This window comes from Urocitellus parryii, chromosome 8 (genome assembly GCF_045843805.1).
Source record: "Urocitellus parryii isolate mUroPar1 chromosome 8, mUroPar1.hap1, whole genome shotgun sequence".
NCBI classification, from domain to species: Eukaryota; Metazoa; Chordata; class Mammalia; order Rodentia; family Sciuridae; genus Urocitellus; species Urocitellus parryii.
In genome coordinates, this window is record NC_135538.1 from 110,499,087 (window position 1) to 110,523,198 (window position 24,112).

General features: G+C 44.7%; 1 protein-coding gene across 1 annotated transcript in view; it reads left to right on the plus strand.

The window, feature by feature from the left end:
* Lrfn2 (leucine rich repeat and fibronectin type III domain containing 2) overlaps positions 1-1,267 on the plus strand; it is a 37,613-nt gene extending 36,346 nt beyond the window's left edge. The window contains exon 2 of the mRNA XM_077802111.1: positions 301-1,267. Coding sequence (XP_077658237.1) covers positions 301-1,267 — 967 coding nt within the window. The remainder of the gene's footprint in view (positions 1-300) is intronic.
* Positions 1,268-24,112: the final 22,845 nt, after the last annotated feature.

Genomic DNA, 24,112 nt, shown 5'->3' on the forward strand with positions numbered 1-24,112 from the left:
CCTCTGCTGCCTTGCTCTCTGATATCCTTCCCTGAACTCCCCACGCTTCCTCTTCCACGGCCTTTCTCCCGCTCCCCCTCCCTGGGTCTCGCTCCTCATGTCCTTGCTTTCCCACTGTTTTCTGTGCCCATGCCTGTCGTCACCTGCCCCGTCCTCCTCCTCCTCTCCTCCATCCATCTCCCCTTTCCTGTCCCTCCTCTCCCGGTGGCTCTTTCTTTGGTTCTGCGGGGCTCTCTGCGTCCCTGTCACCTTGACCTTCGGCTGCGCCCTCCCTTACCCCGTGTCTACCTCCCTCCCCAGGATGATCCCAGCCTCCAACAAGGCCTTCGTGGTCAACAACCTGGTGTCGGGGACAGGCTACGACCTGTGCGTGCTGGCCATGTGGGATGACACGGCCACGACCCTCACGGCCACCAACATCGTGGGCTGCGCCCAGTTCTTCACCAAGGCTGACTACCCGCAGTGCCAGTCTATGCACAGCCAGATCCTGGGTGGCACCATGATCCTGGTCATCGGGGGCATCATCGTGGCCACGCTGCTGGTCTTCATCGTCATCCTCATGGTGCGCTACAAGATCTGCAATCAGGAGGTCCCCAGCAAGATGGCAGCAGCCGCTGTCAGCAACGTGTACTCGCAGACCAATGGGGCCCAGCCTCCACCTCCGGGCAGCGCGCCCGCCGGGCCAGCCCCGCCAGCCCTGCAGCCGCGGCCCAAGGTGGTGGTGCGGAACGAGCTGGTGGGCTTCAGCGACTCTTCCTCTTCCAGCTCACTGGGCAGCGGGGAGGCTGCGGGGCTGGGACGGGGTCCCTGGAGACTTCCACCTCCTGCCACCCGCCCCAAACCCAACCTTGACCGCTTGATGGGGGCCTTTGCTTCCCTGGACCTCAAGAGTCAGAGGAAGGAAGAGCTGCTAGACTCCAGGACTCCAGCAGGGAGAGGGTCCGGGACATCAGCCAGGGCCCAACACTCAGACCGAGAGCCACTGCTAGGGCCCCCGGCCGCCCGGGCCAGGAGCCTGCTCCCTCTGCCCCTGGAGGGCAAGACCAAACGCAGCCACTCCTTTGACATGGGGGACTTTGCAGCTGTGGCTGCCGCTGCAGGAGGGGTGGCCCCCGGTGGCTACAGTCCTCCCCGGAGGGTCTCAAACATCTGGACGAAGCGCAGCCTTTCCGTCAATGGCATGCTCTTGCCATTTGAGGAGAGTGACCTTGTGGGGGCCCGGGGGACTTTCGGCAGCTCCGAGTGGGTGATGGAGAGCACGGTGTAGCCCCCGGGTGGTACCCTCCCTCCCACCCTCGAGGAGTGGGAGAAGTAGGGCAAAGGACCTTTTCGGGCAAGTCTTGTGGAGTTTCCATGGTGATGTTTACATCCAGGGGCAGTTCTGTCTCCCGGTCAAGGCCTCTCGTCCCTTCTCCCCAGTCCCCCACCCCCCATGTCACCTTCCCAGGCCCGTCCCCACCACCCAACAGGGTGTGCTCAGGGAATGTGACTCGCTCAAGTGTCCGCTGAGCCCTGAGTGTTTGGAGAGGCGGGGACTCCGTCTTTCTGATCACCAATGCAGCGTCGAGCAAGCGGCTTCGGATCGCTCATGGGTCCAGTGCTGTTTTTATTTCTAATTTATGTTTCCATTTCCCAGACTCCTCCTCTTCATTCCCACAGATAACCGAGAGAATTCCCTCTACACGAGAAAGCGTCCTCCTTGGTTGTGGGTGACCATGGCCAGTTGGCAAGGCGTGGGGATGACTCTGGTCTCAAGTCTTGTTTTGGAGGAGTGTGGAGTTCCCTGCCCAGAGCCCTCATTACCCGCAGCCATCCCCACACCCTGCTCTGGGAGGCAGGAGTGGCCGATAGTGACCCAGTGTCCTTTGCTTCTCAAATAGGCCCTCACCCAGCACAGTGGCTTAAGCCAGAGGGTGACCTCCAGAACAGACACACGGGTAGGGAGGGGGCTCTAGCCTGTAGGGCATAGGGACCTTGCTCTGGGGTTACTTCAGGGCATTTGCCTCTTTTCCTGGGAAGCTGGGACAGGAAGTTCCCATGATCATGTGCTGGCTGAGAGGTGGGGTGACCAGGGGACAACAGATTTTGAGCCCAGAGCTCTGGGTGTGGTTTCCAGAGCCACAGGGACCACCAGCTGAATAACACAGGCGAGGACATTTTCTCCGTAGATGTCAGCTTTCTAACTGGCAAAATCCTGAGACAGAACTAGAAGACCCCCCACTTCTCTCCCAGTCTCAGGACTCACTGGCTTTCCCCAACTCTAGCGTACGGTGTCCAGCTCCGTGGGCCAGGAGCACCAGCTGCCAGAGCAGTCCCTATCCTCTCCGGGCACAGAGAGAACATTCTAGATGTTTGAGGGAAATCGGAATCAGAGCTTTGGAGCTTGGGGAGGTGTGGTGATCATCCCACCCTCACCCCTTCCTGCGTCTCCCTGAGAGCAGAGACAGGCCCACAGTCTCATGGAGCATGAGTGACCAAGCCAGGGCAGGGCGGAGGCTGCCTACCTCTTGGGGGCATTGGGATCCAGGCCCCTGTCTTCACCCCAACTAGAACAGTTCTGTGTCCCAGGTCTGTCCCATGTCTGTTCCTGAAGAAGGAGGCTCAGGATGGGATCTGGGGTGCCTTCTGGATGGTTCCCTGAGGAGGACCCACCCCTAGAGGTGGGCAGGGTGGGAGGGGAGGCTCACCATTCCTGTCTACCTAGGGATTAACCCCCCACTCCCAGAGAGCCGGGAGAAACTCTTGAGGACACACCTGAATGGTGTCCCCTGCATCCCTGTGGTCCTGGCCTCTGCCTCCTTCTGCGTCTTCTCCCCATGGCCAACGCACTACCTCTCCCTCCCTGGGCCTCCCCGATTCACGCCTCCCTCCCCCTAGCCTCCTCCACGGACCTCCACCCTCTTCCTCTTGTTCTTCCTCCTCCTCCTTCTACTTGTCCACCACAGTGGAAAAAGCACACAGGTGAGGCCATTCTGGACTTTGTAGAAGTTCTGATGGGCTCGGGCCTGATGCTAAGAGGCAAGCCCCGCCCTGTCTCCCGGGGCGCTGGCGGGTGGAGGCGGGGCTCCCTGCAGGGCCGCCTTCGGGCTCCACGTGGGAGCCTCCCCACCCAGCTGTGCCCTTCGGCCCTCTCTCCCCTCCCCTCTCCTGTCTCGGTTCTTCTTTTCCTGTCTGCTCCTCTGCCCTCCCCCTATCTTTTTCTGGTTCTAACAAGGTCATTAGCAGATCAGGCCAGTCTCTCCCAAGACTCCAGGTTCATTTTCCAAGCCACCCCCAGTGCCAGGGGGATATCCCTTCCCTGTCAGGGTGGCACCCACAGAATTGGGCGACTTGAAGGGAAATCTCTCCCCCTCCCCTTCCCCTCCCCCTGGTCTGTGACTCCCACCCCTTCATCCTGTCCAGACGTAGCCCTTGTGGAAGTGGTCTCCGATGCCACCTGACGTTTTGCCTTTGTTAGACCCGCAGGGGGATGTGGTGGACAGCGGAAGGCGAGGAGCCAACTCACTGTCTGTGCCCCTCAGCGGGCAGAGCTCTGTCGTGACACGATATGTACTTGCTCTTTTGATTGTCATGTTTCTGACTTGGGGGTTGGGGAAAGCAACATCCCTGTGGTCAGAATATAAATGCCAATCTTCTCGCAAAAGATAAAGTACAGTCAAATGTATGGTTTTCCAAACAGCTACCAACCACACTTCCTGGGAGGGAGGAAAAAAAAAAAAAAAACAACATTCTCCTGTCTGTGAATGTCTGCTGTTCATTTCTCTGGAAACTCTGGGTTTTCTAAAGATGACTTTGAAATGGCATTTTCTCTTGCACCTGTGTTTGTTACTGCCTGGCGAGAGCTTGCTTCCTGCCAAGTTCATGTAAAAGGCGGGGGAGTTTTCAGAAATAGAGGGTGGGGCCGTCCTCCCGGAGTAAAGGTGGACTGTGGGGTGAAACTCCAGGTGGAGAAGGGAGCAGTCCATCCCCAGGCCTGACTGCCCACCACCTTCTCTATCCCCTGAGACACCAGCCCTCCCAGCCCTACCACACTTGGCCACTAGGGGCGCACGGGTACTTCCCCTCCGTTTTGGTGGAGTCCTGGGTGGTGTTTTCAAAAGGGGACCATGAAGACAAACCAACACTCAAAGCTTCCTGAACACAGCTTCCCAGCCCCAGACCTTCTCTCTATGTCTGCCTCAGTGCCACCCCAAAGGGATCAGAAGTGAGCCACACTGTAATTTTTTAGACTTCCTTGTAGCCATAGGATGAAACAGGTGAAATCAACATTAGTTATATATTTTATTTAACCCAATATATCCAAAGTATTATTTCAACATGCAATCATTATAAAACTAGTAAAAATAATTTGCAATTTTTTTTTGTACCAAGTTTTGGAAAGCTGGTGTGTATTTTATGTTTAGAGCACATCTTAATTCTGGCTAGCCACCTTTAAAATGCTGGCCACTGAGTCAGCACGGCTCTAAAGTGAGAGCAAAATTGATTAGAAAGCAACTTTTTGAAGGTGAAAGAGATAAACGCTTATTAAGTACCTACAGTTTCCAAGTACTGTGCTTGGTACTTCACATACTTTTCTTACTGAACCCTTTCTACATTCTTTCAAGGGAGATGTTATTATGTCCTTTTAAAAAATAAAACAATTGAAGTTCAGAGGGGCTAACTCACCCAGGGTCTGTGACGTCACACTGCCCCCCCTTTCACCTTTCAGCCTGTTACAGATTGGGTTCTACGCTGACACAACTTCCCAAGTTTCGCCCATGAGTTTAGCACCCGGTTTTTATTTGATCCTCAGTTTTGACTTTAGGCAAGAACCTGTTGTTTAAGTGGTTTATTCTGACCTCACACTAGCCTTCCTGGCCCTTATTGGCTTGAAACATACTCTCCTTCTGGCCAGGAACCTTCCTCCAGGATTCAGACTGCCTTGCCTGGCCCATCCCACGGTCACCTTTCACCTATCTTGATGACCTCTAGGTTAATGAGCCTTCCCTCTCCAGTCTCCTTGGGTCCCCTCTGCCCTGGGAGCCTGTAACTTCTTGCCCTGGAGGTAAAAACCCTCACACCAGCTTGCTCCTATAACCAAACCTATGGTCTCACGCCTTCCTATTCCAAAACGCTGTTTCTATCGGGGGAGATACCTACCCACCCAGATTCGCTCTCCTGACAGCTCCCCGTCTTTGGCAGAGGAGAGATGGCAGAGATGGAGGGAATGCTTGATTGTCAGGTGTTCTGGCAGACAATGCAGCTCCCTTCTCCGCCTCCTTGATAATGACACATCGCAGGTTCCCCTCAGAGGAAATGTTTTTTCATTTCTCCATCATAACAGTGTTGAACTTCTCCCAGATCTTAGGCACACTTTTTTTTTTTTTTTTTTTTTTTTTTTTAGGGTTGTAATTTTCAGCCAGGTAAGAGAAAGGTCACTGTGTCAGATTTTCCCCTTCCCAAAATGGAAAGGAGCGATCGTCCAAAAGTATGGAGTATTGATTGCTCCTAAGCACATCCCAATTGCTCCCAGGACTTTTGATCTCCAAGTGTCTACAGTGACGTTCTCAGGGCTTCAGTGAGCTGGGGCTGAGGGCTTCCTCTGTTCTTGCAGCCACTGGGGTTTCTGCAGACTGCTGCTGGAAAAACTTACATTCAAAAGAAAAGACTGTTGGCAGGCAGCAGCCAGAACACCTCAACATGAAGCTTTAAACATCACACCCAGATTCCCAAACTCAGTGTGGTCCCATGCGATGCTGTTGGCAACGGGAAATGTTTGTTGTGTCACGACAGCCTCTCCCAGCAGAATGCCTGGGGCTTGTCCCTTTGCAGAGCAGAACCAGATCCACCCAAGTTGCTCTCCCAACATCTAAAAAGAGCATTGACCTCCATGTTTAAAACACCTCTATTTGTGCTTTCATTCTTTAAACCAAAGATCATGGGTTCTCAGCTTCCGTTGTCTTCATGACGCTTCTCCATATCACAGCCAGGAGGTGTTGACAATCAGGCTCCTGAGTTTCCCTTCTCTGCAGTTTATAGCAGAGGAATGTTGACTTGCTTCCCCAGACCAAAAAGAGGAGCTGGCCTTTACCTCTAAAGCTGTCCTGGGAACCCTGCCATAGCCATGAGGGTCGACCGGCACATCAATGGCCTTGACCCTGACCTCAGTTTGGACAATGTCTTCCATCTGTCTTCTGCTCTCTGACCCAGGGGAAGAGAGTGCAGACATCTGGTCATTTTCCTGTTCTTCTGGGGATTATTAACCTCTGGCCCCTTTATCCAATAGCAGGATGTGCTGCTGGGCAGTCCAGCCAGTGGCCTTGACCTCACAGGCTGGCATCTGTCTGGAACTAGGGCAAGATCTCCTGTTCTAGTCCCTCTGAGATGTCAGTGGATCCTGAAGGTATATGCTTGGTTTCCTACTGATGAAGAAGTGGAGCTAGGATTTCACCCATCTCCAAAGGATCCCCAAGCCCTTCTGGTCTGTGGCCAGTCAGTCCATATACCAGCCTCCCATGGCCCCAGGTCCCTCCAACCAGCCTGGTGATTCAATGGTGAACTCACCACCTTACTTTTGCACATGCTCAGGAACTGTGGTTGCGATGTGCCCTGGCCCACCCAGCAGCAACTCAATATTTCAATACTTGATAATAGTTAATTTTCTTTCCTTTGAATCTCCTGAACTATATCCAAAATGTCCCTGTTCCCCAAACCATGGGTCCTTCTGTCAGCTGACCTACCTGACCCTGTTTCTACATTCCTGGGAAGAAACCTCAGAGCCTCACACCTGTCCCCTCCATCATGGACTCAGCAATCCTGGTCACAAGCGAGTATCTTGCTCATCTTTTGAGGAGGACTATTGCAAGAAGAAGGGATTTAATTCCTCAGTTACATCCGCATCTCTCCTGGGTCTCCTCTTGTGCTCTTCCCAGCCATGGCTGTGGAATTCTGGAGGACATGGTTCTATCTCCCAAAGATGGCCTGGCTGCCTACTATCCAGACCAATTATAGGAAATTCATTCAGTGGACATAAGGTTGACAATTTTCAGGTGAATATTGAACTACAAAATTGAGTTTGTAATCATATCTGATATTTATTGAGAGTTTGCTATATGCCACGTACTTTCTAAGAGTTTTATGTAGATTATCTCAATTTTTCATCAAAGCAACACAATGAAACAGGTATCACTACTTTCTTTCTTTCCTTTTTTTTTTTTTGTTGATACTGGGGATTGAACTGGGGTACACTCAACCACTGAGCCACACCCCCAGCCCTATTTTGTATTTTATTTAGAGACAGGGTCTCACTGAGTTGCTTAGTACCTCGCTTTTGCTGAGGCTGGCTTTGAACTTGCGATCCTCCTGCCTCAGCCTCCTGAGCTGCTGGGATTGCAAGCATGTACTACCATGCCTGGCCAGGTATTACTACTTTCATTATGGGCAGGGAAACTAAGGTAAAGGAGGATTAACCTTGCCCAAGGTCACAGAGGTAGTGCAGGGAAGAGCCGGCTAGACTGTGGATTTGTCCTGAAGTTGCTTACATAGCTGCAGAGGAGATTAGCAATGAGGAGTTGTTTGGGTTTCATGTCAAAAGCTTGCATCCTGGCATGTGAACCTTGCCCTTGAGGAGATGAAGCCCAGCAGAAAAAGCGAGAGAGGTGGAGAAATCCATGTGTGCTTATTCAACATGCATTTGCTGGCCTCGCATACCAGAAACAATTTAAAGTAAAAATGACAGTTGCTGTGTATGCCCTTGAGGACTGCATGCTTCTGCGAGGGGCACAAGCTGGCATCCAGATCTCTGGTTTTACAAAGACGGGTTGTTTTTGCTCATTTTAGAACAACACATAGCCCTGGGAAAACTACTATTCGAGAAGAGACAGAGAGTTACAAAGTCTATTATGGCACCTCTGGAGGAATTCACCAGATTTTAAGTTCCCAATCTTGGCCCATCTTAGAGGGAGGGAATTAAGATTTGGCAGGAGAAGTGGCTGGTGTTGAGTGGAGCGGGGGCCCAGTCAGGACTGGAATCCTGCACCTAGGAAAGCAGGAGTTATAGGAGGCAATGCTAACTGTCTCAGGAGCTTGTGGGGTACAGAGAGCTAAGCAGGCTTGGGAGAAGGGCAGCTGTGGAGAACTGGAGGGTCCTGAGTAACCCACACAGATGCACTTGCTCCTGGGAGGAGGGGCTGTTCAGTGGGAGGAGCTGGTTGGGGGCCTGTTTCTTGGCTTCTGTTTCCTCTTCAGAAAAGTATCAATGGTAAGTATTGACCTCAGCAAGTGTGCTGCGGAGTCCTGTGGAGTTACACAGATCATCCAGCGAATTGGAAAGGCAGAATGATAACAGTCATTATTAGTAATGATATGCAACATTGAAAATATTATTATAAATTGTAGCATATTAAGGGTAATTTTAGGTATGTCAGGCTCACAGACTCTCAGGAGTGGCGGAAGCTCTCAGAAGTCATCTACTCCAGAATGCCCTGTTCAATATCCATGAAAACTCTTATTAATCTTCTTACAAGGAAAATGGTGCATGATGAATTTCAGTGTTCATCCAAGGCAGGGAGTGGCTCCCTGGACTCTGGTCAGACCCAGGTCTTGTGATGATGGCTCCACAATGGGAAATGTGGAGCCCCAACAGAAAGCAACTCCCAAAACTATGATGGAGAAATAGTTTTAGAAACTGGGTCCAGAGCCAGGGCTCTGGATGGGAACACCTCAGGGGGTGCTGTTCCTTTGCCAAATCAGCACTGGTCTTTATGCCATTTGAGAAGGAAGGAGGCAGGGGAGGGAGGGGCAGAGAGGACACACACGGTCACCTCTGTGGCCCCTGGTCTATCAGGTCCAGGATGTAGGCCCCATCCACCCACTGTGCACACTGAGGGGAGGGGGAAGGGGCACAGCATCCCTGTGGGCCCTCCACCTGGGGAAGCCAGGAGGCAGGCAGGGCCCACCTGGTGTGTGGTCATGTTCAGGACTCAAGTGTCTTGTCTGTCCCTTGAGGGCAGGAAGAGATGCCCAACCCCTCCTTCCTGCATGTTCTGACAGAGGCCCACTGGAAACCTTGGCTGTGTCCTCCCTCCCCTGCTGCAGTGGAGGAGGAAAGAACCCATTTCTCCATGAATACGGATGGCTGCAAGGCACAGCCCCACTCACTTGCCACTTCCAGGTCCCGTGAGGGGATGGATCAAGGTAGACGGGTGGGGGATGACTGAAGGCAAGGAGCCTGGCCTCCGGGTTGTTCTGAGGTGCACTGACTGGCCAGGTCCAGGCTCCTTGGGAGCAAGGTTGTTGCACAGAAGGGTGGGAGTTTTTCATGGGGTCTGGACTGGCCTTGAACCAGCAGAGAAGGGAGAAGGTGTGAGCCCAGGGCTCAGGACTCTTTTGCCTTAGATTGTGAGGCAGCACAAATAGAAAGCCCCTTAGTAGAAATCAAAGGACTGTCCAGACATGGAGGAGGAACCCACGTTACTTATTGAGCACGGTGGTTGCCATATCGTAATTTTAACATGCATCATTCTTGCCTATCACTGTTATGTAGGGAAATGAGCAGGCACAGCTGACCAGAAAGGTGGTTCCTCCCCAGTCAGGGTAGGTTCACTGCAAACTCTCTTTATCAAGGGCACTGAGTTTTTTTTTTTTTTTTCTGCTTCTAGAATCTGCAAATGTAGAATGGCTATGGCATCTATCTCAAAGGATTTTTGTGTTGCAATTACAGTGCTCTCTAAAGTTATACAAATAAGCCATAGGATTCCAGGAGTTACCAACTCATGATGATTAATGTAATGGATCAATGGTAACACTATTATAAATAATAGGACATTTATGATCATTATATGGGTATTAAGCCCAGCGTCTCAGGGATGGGAAAGATCAGAAGTCTTCACATAAACCCTCCTCCACACATCAATATCCCTTCCAGGTGGTATTATTCTAATTATAAATCAATCCATAGTTTTAATTCATAAGACCTCCAAGGAATAGAACACATGAGAAGGTATTCTTGTGCCCTGGGCTCTGATGAACAAATAGCTTGATGATGGTGGCTCCACAGGTTTGTACAGACCCCACGATTCCTGCTCCTCAAAAAGACCATAGAGCTGCTGGGCATGGTGGTGCACACCTGTAACACCCAGCAGCTTGGGAGGCTGAAACAGGATTGTGAGTTCAAAGCCAGCCTCAGCAATAGTAAGGCACTAAGCAACTCAGGGAGACCCTGTCTCTAAATACAAAATAGGGCCGGGATGTGGCCCAGTGGTCGAGTGTCCCGAGTTCAGTCTCTGGTACCCTCCCTCCCCCCGTAAAGACCCCAGAGCCATTATTAAAGTCAATACCCAGACTCTTCCATGGCCATCATGGGGGTAGAAAGCCAGCCAGGGCCCCTAATGAGAAGTCTTAGGGACACAATTACTCTCACCAAATCAGCTTCTGTGACATAGAGAAAGCCAGAAGGGGAGAGGGGCCAGGGGCAGAGGACACTGGGCAACTCTGAAGCCCCAGGAAGTGGATGTTTGGGGTTCTGCTCATTTCACTACCAGTTGTGAGGTGCAGGTAAGTTGCCCACCACCTCCCAGGTGTACAACAAGGCGGAGTTTTAGTCGACCATTCATTGCTGTGACCAAAAGACCTGACAAGAATCATCAGAGGAGGAAAAGTTTATTTGGGGGTTCACGGTCTCACATAGTCTCAGTCCATGGACAGCCAATTCCATTCCTAGGGACTCACGGTGAGGCCGAACACCATGGCGGAAGTATGTGGCAGAGGAAAGCAGCTGGGAGAACTCATAAATTCCAAGGGCACGCACGCCCACCTCCTCAGATGCCTGCCTACAGTCACCAACCAGTTAATCCCTATCAGTGGATCAGCACTGATTAGCTCCAGTCTCTCATAACCCAGTTGTTTCACCTCTAAATCCTCTTGCATTGCCTCACACACGAGCTTTTGGGCTACACCCCCATATCTAAACCATAATAACCCGAGTTATGTCACTAGCAACCTTTTCACACTTCAGTTAGGACACCACCTCTCTCACACTAGAAATCTGCTCCCAATAGTTTCCTTTTGCCTTCATTCAAAGACCAGAACAAAGTTTCAAAAATCATAAATCAATTGCTATTTCCTCCTCCCACATCCTCTGAAGGCCTGATGTTCTGCAGGATATATCCATTCCCTTTAGTCCTTGCCCTAACACAAATACGCAGAGAAACCTTGCCAGGTGTCCAGTAAACTGGTGTCAAGTCCCTAAGACCCTGAACCTTATTCAGAGGGGGAGGTGGGAGGGCCAGGGTCACCCCCTATCACAGCCATCCTTGTAGCCCAGGTCCCTCCCTAGTACAAACACAAATCCATCTGATTGGTGTGGGAAGGAAAATGGGATCCAGGGCTTTGCTTGTGAATCAGCACACCAAATGCGAGCTCAGGCAGTAAAGCGTGCTGTCACGCCTTTATTAAACTCTCCCCGCTCTCTCCTGAGGTGTGAGGGACTTTATTGGGGCCTGGGTGGCTGACCAGGCTCCTTAGGTCCCACAGGCCTCTTTCACAGAAGGGCAGTTTTGAGGAACAAGATAATGCACGAAAGAGGGAGAATATACCCTTGTGAAGAGCCAACTTTCCATGTTGATGGTAAATGGAAAAACCTTGGGGTGAGAGCTAAGCTCTGGGACCAAACAGAGGAGGTAGGAAGAATTTCCTCTTTCCTAGTTTTAAGGACCCAGTGGGGCTCCATGGAAGGCCAGCCTGCTTATGAAGGAATTACGGGAGCCTTTGCCTCTGGAGGGTTAGGCTTTTCTTTGGCTGCCTGAACTCAAATCTCCTTCCTGAAAGTAGAGTACTGAATATTTAGAGGGGGAGTCATGGGAGTGTGGGTTCAGGGAACCAGAGTCCCTGGTCCTGCTGGCAGATCCTTTTCCAGATAGCTAAAGCTCAGCCCAGGCTGGAAAGGGGTGAGCCTGGGCAAGGTCTTGCTGGTGTCGGTTCTCATGAAGGTTGGCTTCCCAGTTCCTAGAAAATGGCCAAGTGGGAAAAGGGACTGGAGGCTGAACGTTCCTTGTTATAGCTTGACCCGGGGGCGTCCTGGCCAGTGGCTCTTCCTATGGAAGAAAATAAACAGAAACTCAAAAGGTAGAAAGGGAGCATCAGGGAAGACAGACTTGAAATCACAAGTTAAGGGGCCGCCCCATCAGTTTCCAAAAATCACAATCATCTCCATTCTCACGAGGACTTTGAATCAGGCATGACTAGGCCTTGGCCTTTCAGGGGACACGGCATGCCCACAGAAGGTAAGGCGTCTTTCCCACGATCCCAAGGAGTTTGAGAAGCCCTAGGGCTTCATAATGGCATCTCCTGAGCCCAGGCCTTGGAGGGCCAGCCTCCCCAACCCTTCACCCATCACAGCAGCCAGGGAGCCGAGCACTGGACCAGGCTGGGACAAGCGCCCAGGCCAGCTCCTGCAGCTGTGTGTGCACCTGCCGGCCCGCGCGTTCCAGGCCCCCTCACCGCACGCAGGAGACTCGCTTCCTTGGGAGAATGGAATCCTTCTTCCACGAGAGATGCAATACCACGGCAGAGGGAGAGCAGCTGGACAAGCGCGAGGGGTGAGTCCCCAGACCCCGAGGGAAGGGAGCGGAGGGGCTTCGAAGCAGCTCTGGCAAACTATCCCAGGGCGGGGCTCTGCACCCCAGGACGGTGGCCCTGGTGAAGGCTTCTGAAAAACTTCAGATATCAATGAGGGTAAGTGAAGGGGCCATCCCTGGTCTCCAGCACCCGGGCCTCAGTGGCTTGCCGCATCCTTAGAGGGGCCCCCATCTTCCCGGTCTGCCCACCAAGCATCTCGTAGCAAGATGTCAGCTTGGGGACATTTCTGAAAATGACTCTTGGAAAAATAACCGCCAACGGCTGCCCTGGGCCGTTAGCCACGCCCACAACCCTGGCATCCTCCAATCAAAGGCCCGGATCCCCACCCCCTCCCCACCCCCCTCACTCTCCCTGAGTTTCCAGGGCCTAGGAGACCCTCTTGGGCTTCAGGGACCAAGGAGCGGGTGGGGAGGGCTATCCTCTGGACGTGGGACAGCAGGAGCATCCTGGGCATCCCTGGCCTGACTTCAAAGGGGCAAAGACTTCTTCTTTGTATTAGCTGCCAAAATCCTGGGCACTGACCCTCCTCCAATGCCCCCTTCAGATTTACCCCGAGAAAGCAGCATGCAGAAGACACTTGGCCAGATTGCCCAAGGGCGAGGGGCGGGGCTGCAAGCTGGACCCTCCTGATGCCACTAGACAGAAACGCTTGAACAAGCGCAGCCAGCTCACGGGGACCCAGATTTCTAGCTGAAGGATTGGCGATACCCCCTTCAGCCCTTCTGCCCCTGCTGAAGTGCAGCCAGGAAGATGTGATCCTCATACTCCTAGTATTCAGGGTCCAGGGAATGAGATAAGAAAGCTTGTGGCTGAGAAGGGGCCAGTTGGGAAGGCCTGTGTATTAATAGTCATTGGGGAGGTGCTTGGAAAGATCCCGTATGGAAAAGTTCAAGTGCACCATCACATTAGAACCTCTCATACCTCTGTTAAAATTGATATAAAAGGAACATAACATAAAGTTCATTTTAAGCGTATGATTCATTGGGTTTTGGTGCATTCACAAATTATGCCACCATAATCACTAATTCCAGGACTTTTTTCTTACCCCAGAATGAAGCCCTAAGCACATCAAGTAATCACACCCTATTCTGCCCTCCCCTCAGTCTCTGGTAACGACTAATTGGCTTGCTGTTGGAATGGATTTGCCTATTCTGGACATTTCTTGTAAATGGAATTATACAATAGATAACCCTTGTGACTGGCTCCTTTCACTTGGCATGAAGTTTGCAAGATTCATCCATTTTGTTGCATGTATCAGTATTCATTCTTTTAAAGACTAAATCATATCCTGTTGCATATGTTGGTTACACATTTATCATTTGATGGTTAATTGAGTGTTTACCACTTCATGAACAATTCTGCTATGGACTTGTGTAAGATGTTTTCTTTGGACATGATTTCAGCTTTCTTGAGTACATACTTAAGAACTGGATTGCTTGATCCCGTGGTAACCGTATGTGTAACTTTTTGAGGAATTCTCAAAATGCTTTCCAGGGTGACTATACCATTTTACACCCTGATCAGTCATGTATAAGGGTCCTGCTCTTTCCTCATCCTTATCAACCTTTGTTCTTTTCTTTTCTTCCCTAATGTTAAAAGATTTTGATCATTTTTAAGCATATTTCTTGGCCACATCTTCTTGGTATATTTTCTTTGGAAAAAATTTCTACTTCAGCCCTTTACTTGTTTATAAAATTAGATTGTCTTTTTCTAGTTGAATTTTAAAGAGTTCTTTATATAGTTTAGACACTACCCCTGGCTGCCCTTTGTTTGAATCACTATCACCGAGCCAGAAGTGGTATATAAACAAGAAAAATTTAGTTTTCACAATCACTTATATGATTGTGGTCAAGTTCATGATCAAGGTGTTGATGATTTGGCCTCTAGTGAGGGCCCACTAGCTGGTTCATAGAGGGTGGTCTTTTCACACTGCTTCCTTGCATGATGGAAGGGAACACAGGGGCTCTTGGGCCTGTTTTTATAAAGGGGCTGGCCCTTCTTCAGGACCCTCATGAATCGCCTCCCAAAGAACTCACCTATTGATACCACCACCTTGAAGGTAGAATTTCCACATACTAATGTTGAGGAAACAAAAATACGCAGTCCAAGGCAAGTCCCTTACAGGATGAATGATTTGCAAATATTTTCTCCCAGTCTATTTGTTTTTCCACTTTCTTGATAGTGTCCTTTGAGGCACAAAACTTAATTTTGATGAAGTCCCATTTATCTTTATTTCCTTTGTTGCTTATGCTTTTGGTGTCGGATCTAAGAAGACATTGCCAAATCCAAGGTCACTTACCTTTTTTGAAGTAAGAGTTTTCATAGTTTTTAGTGCTTACATTTGGTCTTTTATCACTTAAAATTAATTTTGCCTGTGGTGAATAGAGGTCCAAATTAATTCTTTTGCACATTATCTCAGCATCATTTGTTGAAAATACTCTACTTTCCCCTCACTGACTAGTCCTGGGACCCTTGGTGAAAAGCAGTTAAACATTAATATATGAAGTTATTTCTGAACTCTAGGTGTAATTTCTTTCATCTATGTGTCTATGCTTTGTATTTATTCATCAGTCAATGTTGGTAGTTTACATTTTTCTAGGATTTTGTTAATGTCCTTTAATTTATATAATGGCTAGCATACTATTGTTCATATGATTCCCTTATAATCCTTTTTTGGGGCAAGGTCTTTTGTTACTGAATTTAGTAATTTGAATGTTCTCTCTCTTTTTCTTGGTTGGTCAAGCTAAAAAATGTGTCCGTTTTGTTGACTTTTGTAAATAACCAACTTTTGGGTTTGTTTTTTCTCTGTTATTTTTCTAAACTCTATGTCATTTATCTAATCTTTATCATTTCCTTTCTTCTGCTTGCTTGAATTTAGTTTGATTTGCTTTTCTAGTTAATTATAGAGTTTAGTTATTGATTTGGGTTATTTCTTCTTTTCAAATGGTGTATACAGCTACAACTCTCCTGAGTGCTGCTTTCACTACATCATATATACATTTTGGCATTTTGTGATTGTGTTTTCATTTATATTCTCTGGTATAAATGATTTTTTTATTTTTTAGTTTTAGGTGGACACAATATCTTTATTTTTCATTTTTATGTGGTGTTGAGAATCGAACCCAGCGCCCCACGCATGCCAGGCAAGAGCGCTACCACTTGAGCCACATCCCCAGCCCTATAAATGATTTTTTAAATAATTTTTCTTATAATTTCTTCTTTGACCCATTGGATTAGAAGTGTGTAGTTTTATTTCCAAGTGTTTGTTAATTTTCCAATTTTATTTGATCTCAAATTTCATTCTGTTGTAATTGAAGAAGATACTTTATATGATGTCATTATTTTTATGCTTATTGGGACTTATTTCGATGCCAAACTTATGGCTCCTACTGGAGAGTTTCCAAGTAGTCTTGAGAAGAATATTGTGCTGTGGTTGGATGGAATGTTCTATGTAGATATCAGTCAAGTCCACTTGGTTTATAGTGTTGTTCAAGTCATCTATTTGCTGGATAATCTCTTGTCTAGTTGTCTATTCATTATTAAAGGTAGTATATTAAGGTCCCCAGTGACTTAGTCCATTTTTTTTGCTGCTATAATAGAATATCTAGGACTGGATAATTCATGATGAAAATTGTTTGTCTCATAGTTCTGGAGGCTGGAAAGTTTAAGATCAAAGGGCCACATACACCATGGGCCTCTTGCTGTGTTATTCAACGTCAGGAGAATGGACAGGCAAAAGAACATGCAGCATGAGAGAGAGGGATGAGGACTGAACCCATCTTTTTATCAGGAACCCCCTCCCTATGTAACTAATCCATTCCCGTGATAATGGCATTACCCATTTACAAGGACTCTACCCTCATGACTTAGCCATCTCTCAAAACACTGTGGATTGGGGATTAAGTTTCTAGCCCATGAAAATTAGGGAGCATATTCAAACCACAGCACCAAGAATTACTCTTGAACTGTCATTTTCTCCTTTCAGTTCTAGTAGCCATTATTCCATACGTTTGGGTGCTCTGTTGTTAGGCACATACAGTGCATCATTGTTAAAATATTGACTTGATAGCTCCTTCATTATTATATAATATCTTTGTTCACCTCTTGTAACCACTGTGTTACAGAGTCTATTTTGTCTTGCCAGATAGTGATTTGAAAGAGATTCCCTTTAGTACCCAGAACCACAAGGGGAAAAAGCCTTCCATCCACTCACTCCTTTTGGGTTTCCATTTGTGTGAAATGTTTCCCCATCCTTTCATTTTCAATGTATTTCCTTCTTTGAATCTACATTATGTATCTCACAGACAGCAAACCATTCAAAAAATTCATTCTGCTGATCTCTGCCTTTTAATTTGAGATATTAATCCATTTATATTTAACATAATTGCTAAAAGGTAAAGCTTTCATCACTTTTGTTTATTTATCTTTTCTATTATATTTTCTAAATTTCTTCATGTCTGCATTTTTTAAGTTTAGTGGATATTTTGAATGTGTCATTATATTTCCTTTTAGTTTATTTATTGTACCTTTAAAGTTATTTTTTTTACTGCTCCCTGGGCATTATAGTTAATATCTTACTCTATAACAATCTAGTTAGACTTAGTTCCAACATAGAGTTTGCAAATCTGTAATCTCATGTAACTCCACCCCCTCTGTTATTTGCACAAAATATGTCTTTATACATTGTATGACCGTCAACATAGACTTATAATTATTGTTTTATAAAATTGTATTTGAAATCATACAGAAAAAAGAAGAGTTATAAAAATATAGCAATACAGACTTTCATATTTACCAATGTAGTTACCTTTTCAGATGATCCTTTTTTTAAAAAAAATGTGAATTTGTGGTACCATCTCATGTCCTTCTATTTTAACCTAAAGGACTCTCCTTAGCATTTCATGAGCATGTTTACTAGCCACACATTCCATTAGATTTTCTTTTTTTCAAAAATTGGGGGACTGTCATGATTTTTCCTTTATATTTTAAATATAGTTTTGCCAGATAATAGAATTCTTGGTTGACAGGATTTATGTTTTCGCCTTTTAGCACTTTGAATATATCAGTTCACTGTCTTTTGGCTTTCATGCTTTCTAATGAAAAACCAGCTCCTAATTTTATTGAGAAATCCTTGTACATGACAAGGACTTCATTCCTTTCTTGTTGGTCTCAAGACTCTTTTTGTCCTTGGATCTCAGCCCTTTGTTTACAATCAACTTGAGTGCAGATTTTTTGAACCTATCCTACTTGGAGTTCATTGAACTTCTTGGGTGTGTAGATTCACATCTTTCATCAAATTTGGACCATGTTTGACTTGCTTTAAATATTATTTTTATGCCTTCTTCTTTTCTCTGTTCCTTCTGAGATTTTCATTATTATGTAGATATGCTTGATGGTGTCCCACAGGTCTCTTAATCTGTATTCAATTTTCTTTAGGTTTTCTTTCTGTTCCTCCTGATGTATAATTTTAATTGGACTATCTTCAAATTTAATCTTTTCTCTGCTCAAATCTGCTACGAAATTATTTTTTAATTGCTTTTTTTCAACTCCAGAATTTCAATGTGGCTCCTTTTTATAATCTCATTCTTGTTTACATTTCTTGTGTATATGTAGGTATGTGTGCATTTATATATTAATATTTATTAGTATTTCTCCTTATCATAGTTTCCTTTAGTTCTATATATATGGTTTTCTATGACTCTAAGTATATTTAAAATATTTAAAGTCTTAATGTCTGGGATTCCACTGGAATTGTTTTTTTTTAATTTCTTTTTTCCCAATGTATGGATCATACTTTCTTGGGGTTTTTTTTTTTTTTGCACACCTCATATTTGTTGTTAAAAACTAGACATTTTGAACATTGTAATGTGGAAGCTCTTGAAATCAGATTCTGTACCCCACCCCTAGAGCTCTAGTTGTTACTTCTAATTGTGTTTGTTGTTTTATTAGACATTTAGTGAATTTTTTTGAGCCAGTTTGCAGAGTTGGTATCCTGTAGACATATTCTATTCTGTTAGAAGAGTGGTCAGCTAGTGATTTCACAAGACAGATTTCCTTAAATAACAGAACCAAAAGGAAAAAAGTCCTAGATTTTTAGGATGTACTCTGAATGTGTCAGAGTAAACCTTCAAAAACTAGCCAGAGAGCGTACAATTCTGCCTAAGCCTCATTTCCTGGTAGGCAGATCCTTAAGTCTGGCCACAGGTAAGAGGGTAGGATTCTTTCACACATTTTCTGAGCCTAAATTATGTCTATCCTAAATTATGTGCATGACCTTCTAGATCCCCAGGAATTGTGGAAGCTTTTAAAAGAGCTTATTCTCCAAAGCCTCTCATAGCCTAGACTTTCTCCCTAAGCCTTTATGTTAGTCTATTATTTTTCTCAACTGTGATCTCTTTCCTTGGGCAGGAGCAGTTAATGCATTGGCCTTTAAATATTTTCAATAAAATTCTTTCCAGATAACTGGCTCAACCCTGGATGTGTTCCAGTTAGATGAAATAGAGGCGAGCACTTTTGAGATAGTTCTTCAATGAGCCACCAGATAGATCAAAACAAAATCCCGGTTCTTTGGAAATGAGATCTGTTTTGCTCCCTGTGGTAATTGGTACATGCTGGGCATGCTGTCTGTTGTCTTGCACCTGCCACCAAGCTGGGGAATGGGGGACAGTGCCAGGGTAAATAAAAATGTCACAAAGCTTTCTTATTAAGACATAATTCTTTTCCCCCTTGATTAAATGTTCCCCTGCTTGCCTAAAGCTTTTGATTAGGTTCCAGAATTCCTAAAAAGTTGATCCCTACAGGCTTTGCCAGTTTATTCTTAAACTTTGTGACCACAGGAACAGACTCTTCCATTTCTGCTGACACTACGCTCTCCATATCCCTTAAAGTAAATATTCTTTGAGAGCTGGGCTCCATGGCAGTGAGTGTTGTGCCCAGGTTGATCGAGTAACAGGAGAGGAAGGCCTTGGACATAGGCAGCTTGAACCTTGAACCTGCTCTAGTATGCATTCACTCAGGAGGATTTGTCTTACATCACCTACTAAGTGCTAGGCACAGTTCTTGAAATTCAAGATTACTTCATTCTACAAAAGAGCAAAGATTTCTGTTCCTGAGGGCTCAGGTTTTTACGGAGGGAGATTCATAATGAACATAATAAACAAATAGCTGCTGGTGATGGGGCTTAATAAGGCCTATGGAATTAAGAAATTGGGTACACATTGAGCATCAGGACTGTTATGGAGATGGATAAATTATCAAGCTTTTGCTTTGTCATAGCTGCCAATTTATAGACAATTTGCAACCACAGCACATGAATTTCCTTATCTGCTTGCTTGGCTCTGCTCATAAGCCATGCTTTGCCACATTTCCTTATCCTTCTGTCTCTTGTTTATAGCAAGTTGCATTACATCACGTTTGCCTGCTCCGTCATAACATTTCCCAAGACATTCCCTCGCAGAAGTGCAGGATTTTATCAATCAGGAGAGCTCACTGTCATGCCATTGGCATATTTTTCAATTTCCTCTAGGATTCCAGTGGTGTTTTCTCAGGCAGTTCTGTTTTCCAGTCTAGAATTCAGTGCGGCGTCACACTTTGCATTGGTCACGTGTCTTTCATCTGGAATTCTTGCCTCACTCCTCCTTGGTGCTGTCACATTGACACCAGGAGCACAGATCAGTTATTTTTAGAACCCTCCACAGTGTGGTTGGCCTGCTGTCTCCTGTGGATTGGACTCACTTAATGCGTTCCTGGCAGAAACACTAGCTCGTGATTTTTGGATTTGAGGGCCATGTTGTTATCTTGTCTTTTGGTTGATGACATTAACTTTGTTCCATTTTATGAAGAGGTACTGAGCTAGAATTATTCCTTTGCCAAAGTCTTTTTTTTTCTTTCATAATTAATAAGTAATTTCATGGAAGAGTCTTAGAGATGATGTTAATATCCTTTTCCTCAGCCTGATTTGATATGATTCTTTAAATATGGAGAACAATCACCTGATTTCAAATGTCAAACCATATTCAGTCTTCTAATCAGTGAGTGTCTGCTTGATTCTCTACTCCTTCCACCCAATTTACTTGCACAAATGTGGAAAATGACTCCCAACTTTAAAGCAAATTTTGTTCTCTATTAGTGGATATTTCTTCCTTGTCAATTATATATACATATATTTTTTCTATACATTCTAAACATTTGTTTCTGTTTTCTTTAATGCTGTTTTAAAAAATAACTGGGATTTTAATTTGTTGTTTAGGCTTATTATATTCCTGTCCTCTATCACAACTCTTCACATATTTAGGTTACGTATTTGTATTTACTTTTTTGTACTTTGGGGGGAAGCATTATGTATTTTCATTTTTCAGTGTTTATCAGTATGATTTTTTATAGCTGTGAAGAATTTTCTCATCACTGCTTTAAATGCATCTTATGATAGAATATTTAGTGGTTTGATTATCTTTTTTTTCATCAGGATTCTTGAATTCCATCTTAAGTTTTAATTATCACTCCAGAATTGTTTAAGAAGAGGTTGGTTTAAAACTTTAGTTGGAAAGGTATCGCTAAAAATATTTTGATATGAAAGTCTTTTCCTAAATTCTGACATTTATAGACGCCAATGAAACCATCACCACAATGAAGATAGTGAGCATATCAGCAAAACCCACGCTGTTTTCATCTCTCACCCTCGTTCCTACCAAGAAATGACCTGCTATGTCACTGTAGGTTACTTCAAATTTTATAGGATTTAATATAAATGGAATCATTCAGTATGTACTCTCTTTTTGTACAGTTTCTTTTACACAGCATAATTATTCTGAGATCCATCCATGTCTTAATGTTCATTCCTTTTTATTGACGAATAGAATTCCACTGCCTGGATGTCCAACAATTGGTTTATCTACTCGCCTGATGACTTTTGTGTGTTCCATTTTTAGCTAGTACAAATACAGCTGCTGGGAGTATGCAGTTGTATAGACATACACTTTCATTCTCGTATCTAGGATGTGAATGATTTATCATATGATGGGTATGTTTAAGTTATAAGAAGCTACCAAACTGTCTACCAAAGTGACTGTACGTTTTACATCAAGAGCAGTGTATGGCTGGCATCGTGGCACATGCCAGTAATCCCAACAACTTGGAAGGCTGAGGCAGGAGGATTGTGAGTTCAAGGGCAGCCTCAGCAATGTAGGGAGGCCTTATACAACTTAGGGAGATCCCGTCTCAAAGTAATATGTTAAAAGGGCTGAGGATGTGGCTCAATGGCTGAGCATCCCTGAGTTAAATCCCCAGTCCCCCCCCCCAAAAAAAAAGGAAAACAAGAAGGAAGGAAAGAAGTATATGACTTTGCCTTTTACTTCATTCAAATTGTCACCAATACTTGATATAGCTAGTTTTTTTTTTTAATTTAGCCATTTGAAAATGTATACCATTATATCTCGTTATATTTTTAATTTGTATGACCCCGATGGCTGCTAGTGTTGAGCATTTTTTCATGGGATTATTGATATCTATCGATCTTTTTGGTGAAGTATCTGGTTAAGTCTTTTGCCTATTTCTACTGATTTTTATGATTTCTTAGTATTTTGAGAGTTCTTTCGTACTCTGGAAACAAGTTCTTTATCAGACATATCATCCTGAAAAAAAATGTTTTCTTTCAGATTTTATTTTTATTTTTCTAAGAGACAAAGAAGGATATTATGTAATTATTAAAGGGTCAACCCATCAGGAAGATATAGCAATTATAAACATCAGAACATCCCAACAACCAACATCAGAACACCTAAATATATAAAGCAAACATTTTCAGAAATGAAGAAAGAAAAAGACACTACAATAATAGTAGGATCCTTCAGTACCTCACTTTCAATAATGGATAGAACATCCAGAAAGGAGATCAGTCAGAGAACAGAGAACTTGAATAACAGCGTCGACCACTGTAACCAACAGACATATGCACAACCTTGCACCCAACTGCAAAAGAGTGAGTATTCTCAAGCCCAAATGCATCTTTCTGAAAGATCTATCACATTAGGTTACAAACAAGCCTTAACAAACTTAGGAAGCTTGAAATCATACCAGGTATCTTTTCTAATCACAATGAAAGAAACTAAAGTCATCAATAGCAGAAATGAAACTGGAAATCCACAAATGTGTAGAAATTAAAAAACACACACCTGAACAAACCATCAGGCCAAAGAAGAAATTAAAAAATGAAATAAAAAATATATTGAGACTAAAGAAAATGAGAAAAGAACATACTGAAGTGTATGGGATGCAGCAAAAGCAATACAAAGAGGGCAGTTCATAGCAATAAATAGCTATAGGTAAAAGGAAGAAAGGTCTCAAAGAATCAACCTAATTCTGTTCTTCAAATAATTAGAAAAAGAGAAGAACAAACTAAGCCCAAAGTTAGAGAAGGAGAAGGAAGTAGTAACATAGAATAAAGCAGAAATAAACACAGCAGACCACAGAAAATTAGAAAAAAAAACATTATGAAACAAAGTTATTTTTTTGAAAAGATAAAATTGACAAAACTTTAGACTAAGAAAAAGAAGTCTCAAATAAAATCATAAATGAAAGAAGAGACATTATATTTGATGCCACAGAAATAAAAGGGATCATAAGAGATTGTTATGGACAATTATACATCAATAAACGGGATATCCTAAAAGAAAATGCATTCCTAGAAACAAATCATCCACCAAGATGAACTTGGGAAGAAATAGAAAACCTGGACAGGCCTATAGTTCCTGTGGAGTTTGAATCATAATTTTTTTAAAAAAATTTCCCACTGAAGAAAGCTCAGGACCAGATGGCTTCCTTGGTGAATTCTACTAAACACTTAAGGCAGAATCAACACCAATCCTTTTCAAAAATTAAAACTAGAAGACTGACTCTATTGCTGTCTTTAAATTTGCTAAATTGAATTCACTAATCTTTTCTTCTCTAATTTCTAATCTCCCATTAATTCCATCCAGCGTATCTTCATGCAAAACATTGTAGTTTTCATCTCTAGATATTCAGTTTGGATCTCCCGTGAATCCTCTCCTACCAATTTTCTGACCATATGGATTACAATTATAACTGGATGTCCTTGTGTACTAATTATAACTTGTGTCCAGTTCTGGTTGGTTTTAATTTATTGATTTTTCTCCTCATTATAGATTGGGTTTCCTGCTTCTTTGCTTGCCGGGGGATTTTCTGATTGGATACCAGACATTATGAATTTTAACTTATTGGATTTGGGGTATTTATGTATTTCCTATAAATACTCTTGAGATTTGTTCTGGAATGCAGTCAGGTTACTTGGAAACAGTTAATCCTTTCATGTCTTGCTTGTAAGATTTGTTAGATGGAACCAGCATTTAGTCTAGGGCATTCTAAGGCAAAAAAATTTGTCTGAATACTCTAGGTTTCTATGCACATTATGACATTTCCCAGTTCAGCTCTTGAGGACAGACACTTTCCTTGCCCTGACAGAGTACCTGGTAGTATTTCCTTT